General features: G+C 38.7%; 2 protein-coding genes across 4 annotated transcripts in view; both read right to left on the bottom strand.

The window, feature by feature from the left end:
• Positions 1-5828: 5828 nt before the first annotated feature.
• On the bottom strand, positions 5829-6915 carry LOC120108026. Its single transcript, XM_039121552.1, has one exon. The coding sequence runs from the start codon at positions 6837-6839 to the stop codon at positions 6147-6149; it is 693 nt and encodes a 230-aa protein (XP_038977480.1). The 5' UTR covers positions 6840-6915; the 3' UTR covers positions 5829-6146.
• Positions 6916-9407: 2492 nt separating this feature from the next.
• The window catches only part of LOC103717375 (protein HLB1), a 28954-nt gene continuing 13980 nt past the window's right edge, over positions 9408-24381 (bottom strand). The window contains exons 7-16 of one of the 3 annotated variants that reach the window (XR_605664.4): positions 22657-22686; positions 22445-22507; positions 22234-22299; positions 21922-22050; positions 17215-17250; positions 14146-14265; positions 11606-11791; positions 9984-10121; positions 9798-9831; positions 9408-9679 (exon numbers count right to left, since the gene is read on the bottom strand). Coding sequence is in view for 2 of the 3 variants with exons in the window: in XM_008805729.4 (XP_008803951.2) it covers positions 10011-10121; positions 11606-11791; positions 14146-14265; positions 17215-17250; positions 21922-22050; positions 22234-22299; positions 22445-22507; positions 22657-22686 (741 nt within the window). In the remaining variant the exon portion in view is untranslated. Of the gene's footprint in view, positions 9680-9748; positions 10122-11605; positions 11792-14145; positions 14266-17214; positions 17251-21921; positions 22051-22233; positions 22300-22444; positions 22508-22656; positions 22687-24381 lie in introns of those variants that run through there. The other 2 variants (XM_008805730.4, XM_008805729.4) reach the window with 2 other exon arrangements.

Genomic DNA, 24381 nt, shown 5'->3' with positions numbered 1-24381 from the left:
ATATATATAGGAGCAAAAAATGTCCAAAACCATATACGGAGGACAAACACAAAGTTTTCCGCTGAGGATGATAGCAAGCATTTGCTTGAATCACAAGGGAACCGTATAAAACATTACCACTCTTTATGACTGACTGTAGAATTATCTAGTTTGTTACCAATGGAGGATCCTGGGGTCTGGGGGATTATTTTTCCACTACATCACTGAGACTCGCTGGTTTCTACTTATTTATACTAGAAAGCCGCCACAAGTGTCGCATTCTCATCTTTCTGGACGATATAAATTAATATATTAAATATTTTTAATCAGTAGAAACTGTCACGCCCCGGATCCGGATCCGTGACACGGCCGTGCTATTGCCGATTACTACCCACAATAGCACGCAGTCTCGTACATGGTCAACAGATAGTCAAAAGCAGTCAAACTTACATATATCAAAATGTAGGTATTACAACATACTGGTTTATATAAGGTACAGAGCTTCTACACAGTTTATATACACAAATATGTTCATATCACCCAAAATAAAGAAGCCCTGTTACAAAAGAAAAATGCTCCTAGCAGCGGTCACTGGTGGGGATCTGAAAAAAAAACATAAATATACGGGTATGAGCTACACAGCTCAGTAAGTGGTCCTGCATAATTTTATTGGATCAACTACTATACCGATCATATTTAATCAGGGTATGAGAAGCTGACATGTATACTACTCAATAAATCATTATAATAAAATATTCATGCTGAGTAAATAAATCAGTATCCTACATTATCAAGAAATCTTATAACATGCATATATAAAGAAACTCGTGCCACCGGCATGCCGTGGTCATACTCTCAGATGCTACTGCGAAGTCATTCTCGGCCACTGGCGGGGCCAGCTCAGTTATTAGGCGGCCACTGGCAGGGCTGGCTCAGTCATTCTCGGCCACTGGCAAGGCCGGCTCAGTTGCATTCGATCAGTAGTTCTTAAGAGTTCGTAGACAATACTTCTTATAGGTGGTACCTCATGGATGCTACGGCGAATTCATTATCGGTCACTGGCGGGGCCTGCTCAGTTATTAGTTGGCCACTGGCGGGGCTGGCTCAGTCATTATCGGCCACTGGCAAGGCCGGCTCAGTTGCATTCGACCCGTAGCATCGAGAACCCTTAGGTGCAAATAACTAGAGGCAATTCATCATCATTCTTTATGCTTATGCTAATGAAAATTATGACATGTAATTCCATCCACCTTACATGCATCATGAAATCTACATAAGCATGATATGTGCACAATCACCAATTATATGGCTAACACATGCCACTCATACACATGATTCATAATCCATATCTTAGGATATAATGTAATCTACTTATTTCGTAGGTATAATGGAAATCATAAAGCACATATAATCATAACTTGTATAACTAAAGCATGCCATATACATTTACCATTCACAGCTTATAATTTAGGGTACATGACCTACAATACAAGTATAACGGGTTAAATTTCATGCATGATCCATAAAAGATTAGGACAGGTTACTTACAGGGATTTGCTTTTTCCTAGGTCTCTCACGTCCTGGTGACGGGTCCTAAGTCACCTAAAATCATGTTATAACAGTATGTTATTTCTTTTTGCTTGATTGGATTTTACCCGAAATTTAGCCCAAGCCCAATGCATCCGTATTGGAGCCTTGGTTGGGCCCACATGGTTTAATTGGCCTTCTAATTGGTCAATAAGCTTAATCCCAAGTTTAATTGGGTCAAATATGGGTTTAGGGTCAATGTGGCCCATTTGGGCCTGAATCAGGGTCAGCCCGGGGTCCATTTGACCTCACGTTAGTTGAATTGGGCTTCAATTGGGCCTGATTTATATTCAATTAGGTCTGCTGGAATTAACTCCACTCAATTGGGTTCGGACCCAATCAATTTGGGCTTAATTCGGTTCGGATTTGATCCAATTTGTAGTTTGGAGTCGTCCAAACTTAACCCAATTTAATTGGGCTCGGGTTCAGGTTTAATTGGGTTCAGATTCCACTCCATCCTTCATCCGGGTTCACCCAAATAGATTAGGCCCAGTTTAATTGGGTTTACTTAACCCATTTTGAATTTTTTTTTGTTTTTTTTGTTTTAAGACTTAACGGGTTGCGGGTTCGAATTCGGATTCGACCCACAAACCCGTTATCAGGATTTTTCCCCCCTTCCGGAGGCTTCCGCCTCTTCATCTCCCGTGCCTTCCTCTCTCCTCCCGGGTCTCCCTCTCCCTCGTTCTCTCCTTCACTCTCACCGGAGGCCTTGGTTGCTCCGGCCGGCCCTTCGGTCTTCCTCTCCGCCTCGGGCCAAAGCAACTCTCACTCTCCCTCCCTCTCTCTCCCCTTTCCTCCCCTGCTCTTTTTTTTTTTCCGCCAAAACCCTAGCTTCCGGCCCACCAAAACCCTCCGCTTCTTCCTTTTTCTTCCCTTGCAGGCGGCCGGGGAGATGAGGCTCCCCCCGATCTACCGACCGAGGCGGAGTTTCCCCCCGGAGCGCCGGCGAAAGGAAGGCCGGCCTTTTCTCTTTTCCGAAGTGATGCCGGAGAAGAGGAAGAGCGCCGGAAGGTAGGGTCGCGGGCCTCGCGGCTGGACCTCCTTTGGGAGGTCTCCCCCTGCCCCGACCACGGCGAGGTAAGGCCGTTGTCCGAGGATGGAGCTTCAAGGTCCGGTGAGTTCATTTTATTTTATTTTTTCTTCTCCTTGGTCCTTCCTTCCGTCACCACCACCCCTTGCCGGAGAAGAGGTGGTGGTCCGGCTGGGGCTGGCGGCCCTGTGGCTCTGTTGCCGTCCCGGCCAGATCCGGTGGCCCGGGTTGCCCCCCGAACCCCAGGGTACCGCGGCCGAGGCCGCGGTGTCCGGTTCGTCCGCAAGCCGAGCCCGGTTGGGTTCGGCCTGGGTGGTCGTCGAGTACGCGGCCTGTGAGTTCGGCCCGACCCGGGGCTTGTGGGTTTTTCTCCCTCTCCTGTGCCGACCTCCTCCCCTCTGTTTCACTGTTGACACAGAGGGGGAGAGCACCCCACAGAGGGGTTTCTTTACTTCTGTTAAGCCCTAACCCTAAAAACTCCTTACCTTGGCCAGTTGCAGTCGGGCAGTGCTTCCTCCCTAGTAGTCCCTCCTTTCTCAGAGCTTCAGGGTTTCTTTGCCTTCGGCTCCAGGGCTTCGGCTCTCTCTCTCGTTCAGTGTTCTAGGGGGTCTGTGATTTGGGGTTGCCGGCAGAGGCTTAAATAATTTGTTTAAGGGATGAGACCTCCTCTAAGAGGTCCCATCCTCTCCTTTCCTCCTTGCTCCGGGACTGTCAGCCGCCCCCCCTGTCTCAGGCGCGCCGGAATCGGCTGCTAGCAGGGGGTTGAGGTGGCGGCTCTAGGTTCTGCATGGTTGGGGGTCTCTTTTGCTCTGCCATTGCGTCTGGCCTTGCCACGTGGGGCGTGAGGTGGCCCTCTCCTATCGGCCAGTTGTGGCCTTGTCCCTTCGTTTCGTAGCATGAGGTGGCAACCTCTTCTCGGTTGCCACTCTAATTGTACTGCCCACAGTAAAACAAAATTCATAATCTCATCTTGTACTGCCCACTCTAATTGTACTGCCCACAACCTCTTCTCGGTTGCCACTCTAATTGTACTGCCCAAACCGCTAACTGGGCTTTTTTTCTTATTGGGCCTAGTAGGTTGTGGGCCCGGATATTACAGAAACTATGAACTCTGTATGTTGAATGAGATTAGTTCTGAAGAATCAAACCCATAATCTCATCGAAGGAAATGTTGTGCACACGCTATCATGAAATTACAACTTATAAGAATAACCAATTCATGGTGTGACCTCGATTCTTGCATTCATCGGTTGCACGTAGAAATAAACAAGAAAGAAAGATTCATGAAGACGTGTGAGAACAGCAACGTGCTTGACTGGACTTTTTTTGTTAGTATTTTTTTAGGACTGTATATAACTATTTTTTTCCTAATCATTATCATCCCTGCAACCAAGGATCAATCCAAGCTTTTCATTCCAAAGCGCTCAAGATCCCTTGATATCAACTTTCAAAGCTGTTCTTTTTTGTACATAAAAACTAAAAATAAACTAGAACAAGAAAAGTTCCCGCGTCCAAGTGAGATCGGGAATTGAGTTTAGATCCTTGATATTAACTCTCAAAGACATTACCAACTACACTAATTACCACCCCCTTAAGGATAATTCTGTTGGATCCTTAGGATTAGAAATAGGATTTCTAGACTGAATATATGACTTAATCCAACCTATATTAGCTAGACCTTTCCGGTCCATTCTCGTAGAAAGGAAAAAAAAAAATCTGCCAAGGTCTTCTTTTTTTCTCCCTATGCGATTCAGGCTGGTTCACTATGAAGCTATTTCTGAAAATTCTATGAATGTAAGCTTGGTCTCGCCTGTGGTACTACGATCCTGTTGGATTGCACAGGATTATCCAAACAGACTCTTAGTAGAGCTTTCAATTAAGTTGTACAAGTGAGATCAACTTTCAATATGGTAGTTGGTCTTCTTTCAAAGTTGAAATCTCCAACTCTATGTATTCCGAGACTTACAAATCAAAGCTAACTACTCTAAGGCCCGTTAATTTATCGTCTCTCTTATCTATTTTTCGTACCAAATATGATAATCTAATATTGGATTTATTTTTTTCACGCGAGATTACCCACAACAAATACTATCAGGAGATGGTATTTATTTTTCCAAGCTGGATCTCTAAAATATCATTTTTTGGTAAAATTGCCCTCACTTATATTATATTAATTAATATTAATGTATTATATCATTATTATATTAATATATTATATATTAATATATTGATTAATAATATTTACAAATAATAATATATTCAATATATTAATATATGGATTCATGAATATAAAATATTAATAAACAATCAACAAAAAATATTTATTAATTATCAATAAATCTGACATAGGATTTATTAATAATCAATATATGTATTTATATTTTTTGATATATGTATAATTAGTTTAAAAATATTTATTAACTCATATAGGTATGTTGCAATATTCAAAATAGTTATGTAAGTGAACTATACATGGCTAACAAATACGCCGAGAAAAAAAATGTTATCACCTAAATTGGATATTCATAGATAATGTTGCAAAATAGTACCGCATAAAATTAACTCTAACTAAATATAGTAATAATTTTTCGATGCTAGTTTTCAAAATAATTCTTCCACGAACCAAACATAGTAAAATTTATTTTTCTTCCACAATTATTTTCTTAAATAAATAATTTACAGGAATCGTGGTGCATACCCCAACCAAATAAATCGTAAAAGGAAAAATGAATCAAAATATCCACCAGGGATAACAAAGTTTGTAAATATCATTATTCTACAAGATGGGCCCTAGGCCAATAGTTGCGCGACCCACTATATAAGGAGGATCAGTTTATAATGGGAAAGTTTGGGTGCCCCATACTACCATCATCGAAACAGCAAATAATAACAATAATATAGGTTGTTTGGAGTGTAGAAGCGTCAAGTCAACCAGAGCAGTGACAATCCAAATATCATACACGTCGGATTCCACTTACCTGCCCCTAATTCATCCAATGAAATCTTGTACTAATTGGTAAATATATGATGTAACGTTTTCTATTATTCTTCTTTCGTCTGGATTCAATTAATCTAAAGAAAGATAATCTAAACAAGAATCACATGCCAATTGCCAATACACAGACTTTGCAGCTCCTTCATCTTAATCAAACAGTGCCAGATTTCAAACAGAAAATATAATGTCATATACATGTTAGATAGCAGGGAAAGAGAACTTTTACAGCGAAAATTCTTCAACAGTTGTGACATCAACCTCCAATAAAGCTTATTTACAATGAAAACATAAACAAGAAAATGAGAGGAAAAAAAAGACTAGCATCTTTTTATTCCAAACAGAACCATGATTACGTACAATATCCAATTGATAATACAACTAAATGGTGATTACACAACGAACTAGACATCTAGGCTTCATCACAACCTACACGAAAAAAGGAGCATCTAAAAGTACAATCACAACAAAACCCATACCAGTCGGTAAGAAAAGGGTAGGGGAAAAAGGACAAGGGAGCAAGAGAACAAGAGAGAGAGAAGGGGGAGAGAGAACGAATCAGAGGAAACCGGTCTTCTGCAAGACGGCGTTCCGTACCTGCCGGAGATCCCTCCCTTTGAGGGTCCGCCCTACGCCCTCGAACACCGAGAACGTCATCTCGTGCGACCTCGCCACGATCACGTGCGGCGGCACCATCTCCTCCTCCTCCTCCTCCTCCTCCTCCTCCAGCTCTCTATCTTCCTCCCCCTCCTCCACCGCTTCCACCTTCCTCCCCCTCCTCCAGCTCGGCCACGCCGGCACGTTCACTGGCGCAGACTGGTGGCACCCGTTTCCCATCCCCATCCCTCCCCCGGATCCCCCCGCCGGCACCGGCACGCCATCCCGCGAGGCCGCCGCCGGCCGCCTCTGCCTCACCAGGAGCAGGCTGTCCTCCGCCAGCGCGGCCGATAGGCCGGACCTTTCCGGCACGAAGGGCCGGGTCTTGGGCCGCTGGTGATGGTATCGGTCAGACGGAGAGTAGGAGGCAGGGCCGGCAGCGGAGGGGGAGGAGGAGGCGGAAGAGATCTCAGAGGCGGACCAGAAGACGTCGCTCTCGTCGAGCTCGAGGTTAAGGTTAGCGTTCGGTCTGGGGCCGGAATCGGGCTGCTTCAAGAGGCCGAGGAATCGGATGGAAGAGAAAGAGGAGGAGGGGATGGTTTGGGGAAACGAAAAAGAAGGTATCTTCACCGGTGCGATCGCCCCCTCTCCCATCACGGCCTCGACCGCCAGCCCGCCCGTCCCTTCCTCTCTCTTTCTTCTCGGTGCCGGGTCCTCTTGCGTCTCCTTATAATTACACCCGATGGGTGTTTATCTTATCGTGGTCCTGAGGTGCAACGGACCGCCCACGACAGCTGGGATTTTGGGAGAATCTAGAGAAAGCCGATCGTGAGGATGGAGATTCCGCTCGCGGGGAGTGGACACGGTAGACCGGTGGACGGGCAACCGGACTGCCTCATTCTGTCTAATAACACCAGACAGCTACGTTTAAAAGGTTCGGCAATGATTTTGAGCGGAAAGACAAGATCCTATCCAGTTCGAGTCTGAACCGGTGAATCCGGCCCAAACAATCACCGTCATCGGCTGATCAATCGGCGGTGGGTGATCAAACAGTCTTATCCCATTTAATCTTCCATTTATAGTTGATGCATGGACACCACGTGATTGAGATGGACCCTCTGGTGATTGAAGAGGACTTGGAACTTTGGGCATACAATACAAGAACCTAAAAGAGTTACTCTCATGATTATGAACAAGCTTCTTGCTTGAAATATGACCCTCTCCCCTGCTTTTTTTTTTTTTTTTTGGTAAATAACCCTCTCCCCTGCTTTTATTAATCAGGCCTATCATTTATTGAGATGGATCCCTTTAACCAACAATAGCTGATTCAGTGGATATGACCCTCTTACAGCTAAGCTCTATCACATTGTTGGCAGGTCTCTTGGTTGGAATAAAAATCATATGGGACAGGCTGTATATTTTATCATATTTTTTTTAATGCTCATCTTAAAAAAAAACTTAAAAGTTAAAAACTTCTCTAACATTTATTAGCACACACTACATAGTCAGATGATATATATTAAGTAAATTAATCATTTAACAAGTCAATACATAAGTCTAAATAAATCGATATAATTTTTAGAACGTGATGTTTATCAATACCAGTATATAGTTCCTAGCTTTATCTAATTTATTAAGTATGTGTTACCTAGCCATGTACTGTATATCAATAAATATCATATTTTGAAAATTATATATCAATATGTCTAAAGGTATGTATTGATTTACTAGATGATTAATTTATTTGGTATATATCACTTGACCATATAGTATATATCAGTAAAAAAAAATATTCTAAAAATAAAAAAAATATAATGCTGCATTTTTGTGTATCTGTCAGTAAAAAGCATCTTTAACTTTTTAAGTTTTTTTTAAAAATAGATACTAAAGAAAATATAGCAAAATTAGAAGCTCTCTCATATTTCTTTCTTGTCCCATATGAATTTTCTTCTTTGGGTTGGATGTAAATCATTTCTCTAGTTTGTCTATCCGTCCAGTCTAGTTCATTCTAAATGTGATTTTAAAAAAAAGAACCGGTTGAAACCACCAGAACGCATTCGATCTCCTCTTTTTTGTGGGCTCAGTTGTCGCTAGAAGCTCCAACATGGTTCCTTCAACTCGACCATAAATAACCGGTGGTCCTCCTGCTCTGCCGCGTCCACTCGCAAAGGCCACATACCAACCACACTCTCTCTCGATCAGATGGTACTTATTTCACTCCCATTAGGATGCATGTAAATGTTTATGTAATTTAGTAGTATACAACGTCTGCAGTAAAATGCTGACGATCTCACATCCAATCATCGATTTCTTTTTCTAAGGAAGAAATAATGAACCTATGATATGACTGCTCAGGCAGCACAGCAGCCGCCTGATGTGACGGCTTACAAGCGTGGGACCAACGAGACGTCCGACAAGGAGACGTGGTGGGCCCAGGGGTCCCACGGCAGCAAATTGGGAGGCCCCGACAATGGCGCATCCTTCCAACTTGCGCTTATTCTGGAATCTGGATTGACGCTTACCAAATAAAAAAAATCTGACAATAGACTACGATGGCGAACGATTCCCAGAGCAAGAAATCGTGAGTGAAAGGGATCTTATAGTTACTAGCATCCCGCCTTGGAGCGCTTTTCGCTCCCATCACCAATAGCTAACAAAGACTATTGGTTTTAAAACATTAAAAACTCTGTGGGCAGGCACCACGGGATTCCTAGAAGGGCCAAATTCAGCCGGACTCGCGTCACGCTAGGGCCTCTGAAGAAAGAAGAGTCCCATGGACTCGCATATAGTTCTTTCAAGCAACGAGATGCCGTTAAGGTCTCGTTGACTCGATATTCCCCGCATTGTTCCCTGTCCTCCGTGGCGGTTGGGGACTGGTGGAGGTAGGTGAGGGTCACGTGAATGTTAGGGTATTCACAGGACGCCACATCAGAGCAGGAAATAGAGCAGGAAACTAGGCGGGTGCTGGATAGCACTTCCCTGCAACGTCGCCTTTCAGATTCCCAGAGGGCTTTGGACTCACCACAATAAATGGTGGAAGCAACCGAGCAGCAGCGAAGAGCAGGGTTATCATTTTGGATTAGGGGAGATTGGGACCGGTGTTGATGGAAAGAACGTCTTGCTTCAATGGATCAGCGATCACCTAGATTTGCTGTTTTGCAGCAAAAATTCTTGCAGAAAGCCTTACGAGGAGGGATTATGTTAAAAATTGCCCAAAAATAATGAAGAAGGAAAATCTTTACATCTATATTATTGGAGGAATTGTCAATTATAATCTTCATTTTTAGCATTATGACCTATTGACCTCTAATTCTTCTTGGGTCTATCCAAGTTGTAAGTAATACTCATGTCTAATGTCTCTGCCAGAAAGAAGAAACAGTCGCAGAATATCAAGATGACTTACCAAGATGTCACCTGGATAAGACCAGCAACAGGAAAGAAGATTTTTTAACTTACGAAGCCTTGCATGGCATTTGTAGAGCAAGCAACTTAATCTATAAAAGTAGGCAAGGTATCAATTTTTTGAGAAACAAATCATTATTCAACTTTATTTCAATCAATACTGGAGCTGCTATATAAATATCCATTATCAGAAATTAAGGATATTCTTACCACTGTGGAATCCCACCTCCACAGTTTCCTCAACCTATAATCCATCAACAAAGCGTACAAAATGGTCAGCATCTTCTACAATAATTAACATCAGAAATCTCAAGGCATACAAATTGAAAAACCATTTTATAAGACATGTATGATCGAATATTTAAGGCCCATTGAGCCAACATGGATATAAATTACATGGTATTTCAGGTTTAATTGAGGGGATCAACCAGTTATGATTCCAGCAAGAACATCACTCTTTCCTCTTGCAGAAATGGTGTAAACAAGCTGGATTGCATCTAGCCATCCATCAAGAGACTCCCATGTGTCAGCAACCTGGTACCAGAATAGTAACTAGGATGAGCATTGAGACAAACCAATAGTCTCCTCTGAAAACCAAAACAAAGACGAAAGACCATAGTTTTCGTATGTTCTGAACTGAACTTCAAGCATGTGCCTGTGAGCGCGCGCACAGAGACAGACAGAGACACAGATTTCATTTACAAATATGTAACAGGTGAAAAAATTCCTCAATTTCTTTGCCAGTACAAGTTCTTCAAGCAGACAACTCAGCCCAAAAATGGCTGAATATGCATAAAGAGGAAGAAAAGAATAACACAAAGTGGCTTTCAACAAAATAATTTCAGTATCTACTGCTGAGATTACCCAAAACCAATAGAGTGGCATGATAGAAAGTCAGGAAAAGTAGCATTCCTTAAGGGCACGTTTATATGTGTCATGAGATCACCATCACAACTGCATTGGCCAGGTAGTAATTGATGACAATAGTGGCCCTTATTAAGCACTAGGATGCACATCCCCAAGCATTAAGCTCTAATCTGTGCATCATGCATCTTGATCATCCATTCCACACAAAATGAAAAAAAACCTGTGTTCATGTTCTAAAAGAAATTCATTGATCACTACTTAGCAAATGCTTCCAAAGTGGCCAATTATCACAAAGTTTGACGGCATGACCACCTCACTAATAGTTAGAAGACAAAAGAATTTACACTTCAGGTTAAATCAAATTCATTTCACTACTGTGTCTGTTATTCTAATTTTCATGGCAGCGAGAATATGATATAGCACCAATTATCACAAAGTTTAATGATATGACCGCCTTCCCAATAGTAAGAAAATGAAAGAATTTACCCACAAGCATGCAAACATGCACCTCATGCACACACAAAGACGCACGCATGCGTACATGTAGATGCACACACACTTCAACTCATTAGCAATTTTTTATCCTCGAAAGCATTTTAAGTGATATTGGTACTGGTGGTTTGGTGATACTTTCAGCCTGATGTTACCTGATCTTCTGTCAAGAACCGGGTATGAATCCTAAAATTTTTTATTATGTAGGAATTGAATCTCAGCAGATCAAAAACTAATAATATATAGGGTGCTTAATTATTTAATAGTATAAAACTTGGGTCGTGTGAATGTTAAAGCACGGCTACCAAAACATCACATGCACATGTAGCAGATAGATATGTTACTGGTCCTATAGTCATCGAGTCCAGATTTGATTTGGTTGGAACATAACTGTTCTCACATTCACATTAGGATATAATGATCCAAAACACAGGCTAACCAATTTATAACCCAAATGACAATGAGATTGCTTGTGAGTGGAAATGACCGAATATACAACCATCTCAGACACTTGTGCAGAAATAAATGGAATCAGTTCTCCAATCTAAAAGATAGACAGTGGTTACAGGGAAGATGAACACAATGATGATATATTATGAAACAAATTTAACTATCTAAATGCAGGAAGCTTTTAATAACATTTGGAGGTAATATCTTACCAGATATACAGGTCCATGAATTGTATCTATACAAAGTCCTGCACCTGGTGGCAGGGTTAGGTCTGCACATGCTGATACAGAGAAAATATCTGGTATATCAACTTTAACTAGTGATTTATCATTGTGTGCAGATCCTTGCAGCCTACCAGAGGGGCTTTGTGATAATTGTTTGTCGCCCTTAGTGACCTGAAAAGAGTGGAATAGAAGCATCACTCTCTGAAAAACAATAAGTGGTAGCTATTTGCACCAAATAAACATTTCTCTAAATATTTTCTAAATTATCTCTTAGTTATGAAATCATCATACACTGATATGCATATACAAGGAAAGAACCTGTTGCTTGGAAAAATAATGAAATGACAGTACCCACTTTTCATTCATGCACTAGTTGTAGTGAGATGTTACCCTTGGAAATGACAGTACCCATTTTTCGTGCATACACTAAGACTGCTAAAGTATCTGCGAAAAGCCACAGTCAAATTGACTACATACAACAACAAATTGTATGTGGGTAAAGTCACCACATGTACAGCACTGTTAGAATGACTGGCTCAACATCACCAACAAAGTATAACACTTCCTCAGTTAAGAAATATCACTAACAAAAATATATTGACATGATTTCGTTCATACTCAGATTAGGAATATATATATATATATATATATATATATATATATATAATATTTTATAGTAATTTGGCTGATTGAATTGCCACACTATGTCTTTTCTACCTTTCTTGCCATCTCCTAATACTTCCATGTACTTGCAAACCTCATCCATCGGGTCACTGACGCTTGAGCCTTTGCTTGTTCCAGAAAGTAAAGGGGGTTATATGAAGTTCAGGAAAATTGACAGTTACTTGATCAAGGACAAATTGGTTTCAGACTTTGCCAATGGAATCTATAAGATCTAGACAAATCTCCCAGTTCTATTGAAGTCAATAGATATGCGAATGACTCATAGTCAAAGTATGAGTTCTTTATTTTTTGTTAGGAATCTCATAGACTCATACCATTACATAGGAAGCGAATAGATAAAAAAAATGCTTTTATCAAAGTGCAAATGCAGATATTTTTTTTCTTAGCTATTATAGAAAAAACTAAAAGAGGATCTTTACAATGTCTCATGATATTTCGCTTGAGAAAATATAGATGTTATGTTGCATTAGTATACAGGCAAGTTAATGCATCAAATCAAAGTAATGTATGTAATGTTCATTTGCATAATGGGAAATGCAATTTTCCGTCATGGTCTTCATTTTCATGACAATGTGATGTATCATAGCCATATATCACAGGTCACAAAAAGTCAGCAAACATAATCTGAAATTTTTACTTCACATGTAGGGATTGTCAATGCGACAGATCCAACATATGCCTATGCATGGAAGAAACAAAACCACATCTTCATGCTTTCCTCTACTGAAGAGTGTATCTACTCCTTCCTTAACATTTGCAAATCTATTGGACAAAAAGCAGAGGTTTTTTCTATTAGTTTAGTCTTTACATGAATCTTATGCAAGGACAAATCAGCAACTTTGACCCGGACTGCCTAAAGACTAAAAGAGCATTCTTCTTGCAAATGGGGCTCAAGACTAAATAGCATTCTACCAAATGGGGCTATAAACCAGGGCACGCAACCTCTTCTACTAGGAGTAGGTTGTTCTGTGTTTAAATCCTGAGACATTTTCCTAAGCATTTGACAAAAGTAGTTCTTCCATCATTCATATGGTGTTCCACTATTGTTCTCAGGAAAAAGGAGGAGCATTCTACTGAAATTTACTGGCAGTAAATAAATGTTTTATTGAGTAAGTAAATCAATGAGGTGACTCCCAAGCTTTCGCTATCTTAAAAATGAAATTGTCCCATGATTTTAAGTCCTACAGTTATAGGTGAAGAAGTGAAATACAATCAAGAAAGATTGTCGATAATAATTTTATTATCTAGTCCATGGTATGCCGTACTGTACCGAACCGAACGGTATAGAATGTACCATACCATACCAGGTCGGTACCGATATCTGGTATCGGGAGTGTACCAAACTTTGGCATGCCGATTAGGCCTCATACTATCCTGTATTAACAATGATAACGTGGCACTAGTACGGGGCCCGGTACCGAGACAACATACCTTGATCTAGCTAAGTGATTCAGTGAGTATTTATTTATTTAATTTTTCATTAGATATATTAGAAAAAGTTGGATCACATGCAGACACACTGATGTGATTTCCACTAGTAACTCAAGTCAGTTTTTCACATGTTATAGAGGGCAACTAAGATACACACAAACCCATACAATGGAATAGTAGCAGAGCCAAGAAATTGACATGGGGTATCTTCCATTAATAAAAGATCGCATCCTAATTGCCTCAAAATATAACAACCAAACCAGAAGGAAAAGACAATAGACCTTATATCCTAAGTAAAATAGAGAAAACCAGTAGCTTCCAATCCACAAAACAATGCGCAAGAACATAAATAACGATTACAATGTCATCACCAATCTGTTATTAGATTTGACTAACAATAGCCATCTGACCTGTTGAAGGCCTTCATGATTCAAAACAAACTGGGATCTTTCCCAAACTTTATGAGATGCAATTGGGTCCTTTGCAGGTGGTGCAGTCAAATATCCCACTTTGAGGTAGGGCAGAGGTAGCTGTCCATAAAACACATCATAATGAGAGACAGACATAAATTGAACCACATATTGCTACAAAAGATACAAACAATTATCTTATTCATTATAAATTCATACAAATTAAATGGGTAACAACTTATTCCAGCATTAGGACTTACTACAAGGCATGAACTGTGATTTTAAGCATCACCAGAACTGGTAAATTGTGCAAATGTAAATTGAATCAAGGAATCACGTCTTGTTTTTGGGATCATGGATTGAATATTCTTGATTGCATAACACAATTAGTAGGCTCTTTAGATAGAAAATTTAGTAATTAGAATTTAGGACCCAGGCAAACAGAAAGTAGTCAAAATCTCAGGCTCCCAATATATGTCATATCTTGTAAATCCTTGAAGCTCTGAGTGTAGCTCTGCCTTGGTTTGACTTACTGCAGGTGCAGAAATTTTAAACATAAAAATGCAATGTTATATTCTCATTTCCTTACCTAAAGCCAAGGTAATGATATTTGAAAGTTTTTTTTTCTCTCCCTTGTCAGTAATGAGGGGCTAGGCGCCTCTAATTCTTTCTACGTAATACACCCATCACAATCAGCCTGAGCACACCTCCTTTGGTTGCATGGACAGTCAGTGAACCAGTTGCCATTATCTCCCTCAAACACACGTACTCTGGCAATCCAATTAGCTGATTGGTTGCCTTCACAAAATATATGAGAAGCTCTGTAATAATCAAGACGACAATGGCCCAATGTCATATAGAATAGGTATATAAATTTCCAGGTCCCAACATGTGCTATTGATCCAATAAATGAAAAAGTCCCAACCATACCTCCAAGCATTATAATTGTCTGTAGCCATGAGAAGACCATTTCAAACTGACAGGAGCTCTGCCATTTTTATTGGGCAAGACTTTATATAGCAGAAGCTAGCATTGATAATGCGACCCTGTGATCACAGAGAATGAACCTACTCCACTACGATTAGACTCATGATGAAACCCATCATAATTGACTTTGATTGCTTTAATTCTTAAGTTGCCAGGAAATTACAAAGTAAAAAAGAGGAAGGTTTTGGGAGCTAAAGGTGTAACAGTTGAATGATAGGAGCAAAGTTTTGTTAGAGTCAGAGGCATGATGAAACTCCAAAGCAAGGGACTTGGATTGCTGAGTAAGCGAACAGGGATTACATACTATTTGTTCAATGACTCATTGCAGGCAACCGAAGTAGCCCAGCACAGAAAGGAGAAAATGCTCTGACAGGTTTCCAGATTGCCCTTATCTGCGGGGTGATCTAGTAGCTGGTCCACAGGTAGAAAATGTAGGTGGATTTGCAATCACCGGAAGATTGATATCCAAGTTGTGTGAGGAAGAAATTATCCACCAAACATGGTCATAGAAAGACTTGCTGGTGGATCATTACGAAAATCTGCAAAAGCAAACCCTGGAAAGGAGCCTTTCACATTGAATCTAGAGGATTGCTTATTATTTTATTTTTCTCATGCTCAACATTGATTAGACACCATTTTCTTCTGTTCTCACCATTATATAAATGGTAGAAATACACTTTGACGATTTACACTCTCTTGCTGCTTTATGGTTACACCCCTCTCAAGGTTCACTAATCAAGAGTCCTTGCTATCAATCATGTAACCTTTCAACAGAATAAAAGTTTATGATTGATATCCACAGAGAATATACAGGCAACTGGTGTAGTCACAATTTACTCATTTTGTGAGTGATATGTCTGGCTCAAGGATTGCAGCAACGATGGTCACCAGCAGTTTCCTGATGGTTTTATCTCCAAAACCCCCACTATTTTTCCTGTTATCTTTTCCTCCTCTATTTATCTTTGAATAGATAAATAATGGCATAATTATGGATTAACATTTTAATTGAAACATTTTCTTTTGTTTTGTGCTGTTGAAAAAACAAACTAGAAAAAAACTTTACAGCAAAATATTTATTATAGGGATCTTTCAGTATTTTTGACCATTATAGACTAATAACAGGCAAAAGGCCACTGCTTTAACGAGACAATCTCATTGCATCTGGATGTACTAAAATAACGATGTAAAAGAAATGAGTCCAATTCTTTTATACACTGCTCAACATACTCTTTTAAAGAGAAGGGGAGAAGGGAGGGAGAGGGAAAGAGGAGAGAGGCCATATGTATAGGATTTGAAGCTTTGAGCTACAAAAGAAAACTTGAAGTGAACTGAAAGTTGTATCCAAATCAAATCCATCATAACCAACCATCTAACAAAGGATATTATGAATTTTCACTTTCAAAAAAGAACGTGTGATTTATGAGTGTTAGGTAAAAGTTTTCAACAAAAAAACTTGTTTAGATTTTCTTATGTTTCCCAAAATTAAAGGTAAAAGTGGAAGCATAGAGTATGAGTCTGGACAAGGCTATGCAATCCAGACAGCCTTTTGTTGCCTATGGTGTATCAAATGACTATGATTTATGATCAATATCCATACCCCGTACTAACAAAATTCAATTCAGAGAATAAAATCAAACCATGCAATGCCATTGTGGAGGAATTAATGCATGGCTATCCACTAACAACAAGGAGGATTTTAACAAAAGCAGCCACCTTTTGATTGTTTCTGTCTAACTTTATCAGGAAGAAATTACATGGTAATTAAATTACTATATAATACTAGAGGCTTGCACATGCTACACACGTCCCTTTTTTTTCTAATCAGTGGGGCCCAGGTGGGGAGAGGAAGGGGCTGGGGAGAAGTGCAGAGAGGCAGGAATTTTTGATGCTTTTTATTGAGGAGGGTTCTGGCTTCAGGCTTTGGTGCTGGCTGCGTGAAGCTGACCACAAAGCCCTTTCCCACTATATATTAGTAGAATAGTTGATAATACAATTCAATAAGCAATTAACTAAGATTAGCATACAAAAACGAATGTTTGAATAAAATAATTTCAAAAAGAAAGTAATGGAGGCCCTACTAACCATAGAACGAACTAATCTCAAAGCACTGCGGTAAACCTGCATGTTGTAAACAAATGAAAATGAAGTTTAATAAAATTTTAGCAATTAGAATTTAAGCAACAACAAATTAGCATTTTCACAATACGTTCAGCTTTCACTTTAATCTTCAATTTAAAATTGCAAAATCATATGAGCTCAGAAACTTGACATACAAATGCAAATTACCTAGAAGAGAACATTGTTATACTTATTGCTTCCATAATTAGTATTTATTTGTGTATAACAAGAAAGAACATGATTTTTTTCTTTTTTTAGCAAATAGTTCAAAAACACTCCTCAATCATTAAATGCTTGTTGTCCTCCAAGAATATGAACTTATAGAGGTCATATCCACCATCAAGAAGTAATAAATAGTTAAAAGAAAAGGCATTCATAAAGAGAATAACTTACAAAAATTTGAAGCAAGCATTGTACAGAAAGGCATGGTCTAAACATATTTCCTATATGAAACTACAAAGTGTACAGGTGACTTCATTGCTCCATTTGCAGCATAAGCCATATACAAATAGTTTGAAGGGAGTCAAAAAAGATGAGAACACCCCACTACGTGGTGCAAGAATAGAACATGGGTACAAACTATACACGATACAGTCCATAAAGAGATTAAAACATGAAAGAATACATAAGCAAACAGCATGCTGGGCATATACCGATATACGTCATGGAAAGGATAGACGGCTAACTTTTCTTGGAAAACCTCCAAAAACTTGAGGTGGATAAAAACAAGTCCAAGAACAATATAAAAACAGATTATCATCATATCAAATTGGCTGTACAGAAAACTCTAAGTTAAGAAGGCTCTGTAGAAAAATTAAAAAGAAACTTACAATCAGTTGTCAACCTACCATCAACCTGTACAGATTACTGACGAATTCCTAGAAAAGGCAAATTTAGGAAAAGAGGGGCCTGGGATGAAACCTATTTTGGCTAGCTGGCAGGTACAAATATGTACATTTCCACCCCCACCTGCCCAGCGCTTTTGCAACGCTTTCGAAATCATCGGCACGAAAATTACCGACGCTTATAAGCGTCCTAAAGGATCTAAAAAGCGCCGGAAAAAACATTTTTTTTTGTAGTGGAGTAAGGTCCCATTTTGTTTTTTCTTTTTTTTTCTGTAAGGGAGGTAATGTTCCAACTTCTACTCTTGATAAATTATTAAGCAACTTCTCTGGTGCAAGTAATTCCAAAATCTACAATTTTTGAATTATTTAGAAACTAATTGACTTAAACATATTTTAATAGAAATTCATACAAGTAATTCCAAAATAAGATTTTGAGTAACAATCTTTCTCAAATTCACGAGATATGACCAATTTATATGACATAAATACTTCCACAAAAATACGAGGTATAAAGTTTTGGAGGATAAAGTGCCACATCAATATAACAATTATTTCTTTAAATATTTTATAAAATGGTGGGCAAAGACTTGCTTTAAAAAATATGGAGATGCAAAAGATAGACTGTTATTTACCAAATACATCTAAGTCCAATAAAGACACCACACAAACCAAATCCTCTATAAAATCGAACAATTCCAAATAATTAAAACATCAAACTGTAGCCTCTGGAGTCATCTGATAGATCTAACTACCTCAACAAAACATACATTATCCCTTAATTCATTAACACCCAAAATGTCATACATGGCACAAATATTTATAATCAACAAAATATACTTAAAAATTATGAAACTTTGTGAAAAATATTTCAATTGAAAAGGAAAGCTTATTTATGATTGCTTTTAGCCAAATCAAGATGTCTCGATGTAACCTTCAATTCTAGATTTAGGCACAATAAAAAAATAATTCATAATTATCAAAATATCTCCAAATTTTATGAGGTTAGTTTTGTTGGAACCCATTGAACATAAGAGCTCCAAAGATATGGACATGTGGCTGAAAACACGTCGAACATAACCAACAACGTTTCCAAAACGCTCTCTGTTGTTAGAGAGTCAACGAGCCGAACGCACAATGGAAAAAATATGAAATGACAGTGAATTTGTGAAAAATCACAGATGCCAGTTATTATAGATGACCAAAACGGAAAAAGGAGACTGTAGTTTCCAAAACAACCAGAAGTTGAAACAACAGAAATCAAATGGGCATCACTTGGACAATCAAACACCAAACTCAGAGTCCTTAAGAGAGAATAAACTACAGCCTTTGTTCAAATCGAGGAACTCATCTTCCAGTAGCCAAATTTGAGCAATTATAGAACAACTGAAATTAAAAGATATGAAGGAACAATGGGCATCATTGGGACAAACGAAGACCAAAAACTCAGAGTCCTCAAGGGAGAATAAACCAGGAACTTATCTTCCAGTAGCCCAAAATTGAGCAATGATAGAATTAATGAAATTAAAGGTCATGAAGGAATCATTGGCATCATTTGGATAATCTAAGATAAAAAAAAAGAGTCCTTGATAGAGAATAAACTTAAGCCTACTTTGAAATCACAGAACAATGAAAGTAACTGAAATTACAAGACATTAAGAAACAATGGCATCATTTGGACAATTGAAGACCAAAGTCGGAGTCCTCAAGAGAGAATAAATTAAAGCCTTCATTCAAATCATGCAGCTTATCTAGGGGCATGGGCAGAAGACAACAACTAATACTAATAATAATAGTATATTACAACTACTACTAATAATAATACTTAACACTAATATTACTAAATCAAGCAATGATAGAACAACTGAAATTAAAAGACATGAACGAACAATCAGTATCATTTGGACAAATGAAGACCAAACTCAGAGTCCTCAAGAGAGAATAATCTAAAGCCTTCACTGAGATTGCAGAACTTAACTAATGGCATGGGCAAACACACCGGCAAAGGCAAAAAGATGCAAAACAATGAGAACATCGCATGACCCCATCAATATCAAATCTTAAGTTCATGTATCTTGCAGTATGTTTTGATAGCATACATGACAGTACAGAAACAAGAGGAGTTAGATTGGGCTAAATGCAACATCTTATTAAGGTATAAGCCAAATATATAGCTAAATAGGAATCTCACACAATGAACATGAAATTTGAAGAGCAAAAACCATCTTTAAAAATTTAATTGCAGCAAGGTTTAAAGTTTCAGCCAAAATGTTCCCACTGAAAGCTGTTGAGCTAACCACTGAAACTCACTTGTAGTCAAATTCGACCACTTCAGTCCACTTTCAGCCAATTTCATGATTTCATCTAAAATTGACAAAAAGCCTTACTTTGAGCTTTTCGTTCTTCCAATGTCTTGAGTTAAGCTTGCTGATAGGTCCTAAAAATCGAGCTTCAATAACATATGTTCCAAGATAAAAGCGGAAGTTGCAGGTTTCATGTGCATCTGGAAGCACATAGTTGTCGGTTGTAAGGAATTTAAGGGGAATAGAAATTATTTACATAATCTTGTTGCTGCAAAAGAATAAACCTCAGTGGGACAATCCACAGTCTAAACTTTTAATCCAATGATTCCAACCAGTTTTATAATCCATTGGATATAATTATAAAAGGCTGAGATTCTTAATGGCTTGCTGTGGACGGAACATAATAGTTATATTCTCTCTTTCCTCTCTAAATGCTGGCCACCAGAATAGAAACCATTCAATAGAGCATTAAGAACTCCTTAATCAACATACTAAGTGTGTCGCTAATACTACCAGAAGACCCAAATCCGATCAGTAGCATTTCTTTTAAGAAAAATAAATATAAAATAAAAGCTTACTGGAAAAAATCCCATTCCACACGACGTTAGGAAGAAGAAAAGGTTTAGTTTCTAAAAGGAGTCCAAAAATGAGGCATTTGAAGGCATAAGTCTCACCACAGAAATTCATTGAAGGTTCTGGTGCAATGACACCTCCGCACAATTGAGTACAACACAAAATGGGCATGGCCCTTCTCCAGGAATGGATCATTGCGCTTACACAAGCATAAAATGTCAAAGCTTGATGAAAATCTGAAAGTAACTCTTAAGGGAATACCGCTAGCAACATATCTACTATCCCAAATTTACTCAAAGTGTTTGAGCTCAGCAGAAAATCATATATTTCCTAGTTTATTGCAGACAAAATGACATACCTTTTTCGTCAAATTATGTATTTGAAAAGTCAACTTAGTGTCACAGTAAAAGTTATATTTTTATATTGTACAGATAGACATCATGTGTCAAGTCACTTTAACAACTGCTGTTTACAGAACATAGGACACCTGGATGTCGCACTTTGTGATGTGCATTAAGGTACCAATAAGTGAAAGAATTATTTAGAAGGAAGCCACATCCTCACATTCTCGTGAAAGGTTTCACTGCCTTCAGACATAACCTTCTCATGAAAGAATTATGTAGAAGGAAGCCACATCCTGATTCGCACGAATGTTTTCATTGTATTCAGACATAACCTTCTGTACAAGCATACAGATGTTCTTCCAAAAATACAGAAATCTTTCTCACTTGAGAAAAGCCAACAATACCTCCCATTGGCCTCATATTCACATAATAACCATGCATGTAAAATATGAAATTTCAGAGGCTTTTCTTAGGCTTAACAAACTCTTCAAGATCTACTAACAATTGAACTCACCACTAGTATAAGACTATATGTATACTGTGTAGCATAAGATTGCAATCTAAGAAATGGTCAAGATGGAGGAGGAAATTTATATGAAGGAAAGCTACCGAGTAAGTTGGTTTCAGAGCATGAGCAGCTGCAATATAAATAGCTGACTGGCTGTAAAGCTCGTTAGGAAAGACTTCTTTTGCATCGACTGGTCTCCCAGATCTTAATGTGTCCTCTGCTAACCCATACTGCAATATGATAGAACAAAGATCACATTTGTTCATCATTAAGTAATTCACAGCAAAATAAAAAGAATATTGCCCTTGTATTCATGCTTTAAAGATATATCCGAAAAAAAAATAAAGGATATTTTATGAGGCAAAATATTGTTATTTACTCAAAAGATGGTATATAGAGCACTGGACACTGACCAGAACTGTCCCAAGATTGTAAATTGCCCGATGGAAATCAAACTGTAATTGGATTGCAGCACGGAACTGCCAAATAGCAGAAGTGGATATAATATATCACAAATAAAGCAAGAAGGTTACTTTATCAGGAATGATGCATAGAAAAAAAAATTGCAGGTGAATATAACAAAGGCAGGTAATTAGGTATCACGCTTAAAGTTGATAGTTCTACCTTACTTATAGCTGTTCTAACAATATTCTGCTTCTCTCGAACAGGAACAATTGCACTGAGTTCCTGCATTGCTTGTATTGTGATTAAAGGTAATCAAAGTGATATAAAGATAATTCAGAAAGTAAAAATAGAACCACTAAAAAATTACTTCCAAAACCAAGAAGACAGTTGATTTTGGAAGATTATGGATGCATATCATAATATAACCGCACCTGTAAAGCAAGACCCCAGTTGTTAAGTGCCTGCGATCAAAGAACAAAAATAACGATAAGGCCTCATCAAGTTTAATTTAGTAGTATTATTATTGCATCACACTGAAAATGACGATAAGGCAAAGTATTTGAAGGGGCAATACTTGTACTACAAAAAACTTGATGGAGAAATAAAGTTAATCAAAAAGGAAAAAGAAGTGATCGATGCATAAATAAGCAACCAGGATTAAGCAGAGAAATTAAGAACAACCTTGAGCATTATACATGCAGAAGATTACAGTTTCCCCCAGTTGCCCACATTTGGACTGAACTATTCTAGAAATTCTAATGAAACAATCTCAGGGGACTGCAGGAATGAAACCTCACTTATCACTCCCATTGTCTTAATGATAACCAATAGTTTGCAAAGCTGCAACAAGAAGTCTGTTGACAAGATATTCAGCTGTTGAGCTCATTGATTTACATTCCATGAGCATGATTAGCAATCGCAACAATTTTACCATGCTATAAAGTTTCAGTTGAAATATATCAGATTGTTTCGAGTACTGATATGAAATTGCATGGGAACTAGTAAGAAATCTTTGCTTTGTTTCATCTGAAATGCATTAGGATTTAAGTATCAAAAAGTGTCAGATTAGTGTTATCTGCAACATATTGATCCTGACCAGTTATGTTGATAATTAGCAAGTAGTGGTTGAATCCTACATGGACTTCATTGACATGAACCAACTTCATGCACAAATGAGCAGAAGAGGTCAAAATGCAAAAATGATATCCAAGTTCTCCTCTTTCAATCATTACAAAACAAATCAGTGTCAATTGGAATACTTCTGAAAACAAGGGAAATTTGTCGAATTAGAAGCTTCCCAGAATGTAGAGTAAGCCTTGGTGCAATACTAAGGTTGCACCATTATAATCTAGGTGTTACGGGTTCGAAACACGGAAACTCTCCACATGCAAGGATAAGGTTGCATACATCTAAACCTCCCGAAACCATATAGTTGCGGGAGTGACGTGCATTGGGCTGCCCTTTTTAGAAGCTTCCTAGAACGTAAGAACTTAGAGGTTTGGATGCACAATGTCTCCTGACATCTATATTACTTGTTAACCAGATGGCCTTTCTCCTTAGTTCAAAGTTCCTCACCAAAGTTAGGTTCAAAATCAAGCATTGTTCATCACGCCACCAAAAGTGCTTGTCCATGTTAGCGTTGTCAAAGGCACTCTAAGCGCTCGCTTACATGTTCCAGCGAAGCAAAGAGATCCTTGAGTGCCTCAATAATCCTTGGGCAAGGCAACTTTATTGAGGCAATCCCTAAGCGAGCACCTCAGAAGCTCAGACAAAACAAGAGACATTCAAGCAAGCGCAGCTCCAATTCTTTTAGAGCTCTGTTAGCTCCATCTTGAGAGGCATATTGGTCTATTAGAGACCTTATTGTCTCTAATAGAGACCTTATTCTTTTAGAGCTCTGTTAGCAAGCGCAGCGAAGCAAGCGCAACTTTATTGTCTTCTTTCCTTTTTTGCCTATTCTTTTAGAGCTCTGTTAGCTCCATCTTGAGAGGCATATTGGTCTATTAGAGACCTTATAAATAAAGGGTTACTCTAATATCAAATATGGTTTGGGAAGTGGTATTTTGTTCTCATACTTGAATTTTAAAAGCTATTTTAGGGTGTGTAGCAGTTTAAACTTGCTACCTTATATTTAGAAGCATGTTATGGAAAGCGAT

Source organism: Phoenix dactylifera, chromosome 2, assembly GCF_009389715.1.
Source record: "Phoenix dactylifera cultivar Barhee BC4 chromosome 2, palm_55x_up_171113_PBpolish2nd_filt_p, whole genome shotgun sequence".
In the NCBI taxonomy this organism is placed as follows: domain Eukaryota; kingdom Viridiplantae; phylum Streptophyta; class Magnoliopsida; order Arecales; family Arecaceae; genus Phoenix; species Phoenix dactylifera.
The sequence above is the reverse complement of the archived record's forward strand: the minus strand, read 5'-3'. Positions and strand labels throughout refer to the sequence as shown.

Coding starts and splice junctions, on each gene's coding strand:
- LOC120108026 (XM_039121552.1), bottom strand. CDS start 6,839: ATGGGAGAGGGGGCGATCGCACCGGTGAAGATACCTTCTTTTTCGTTT.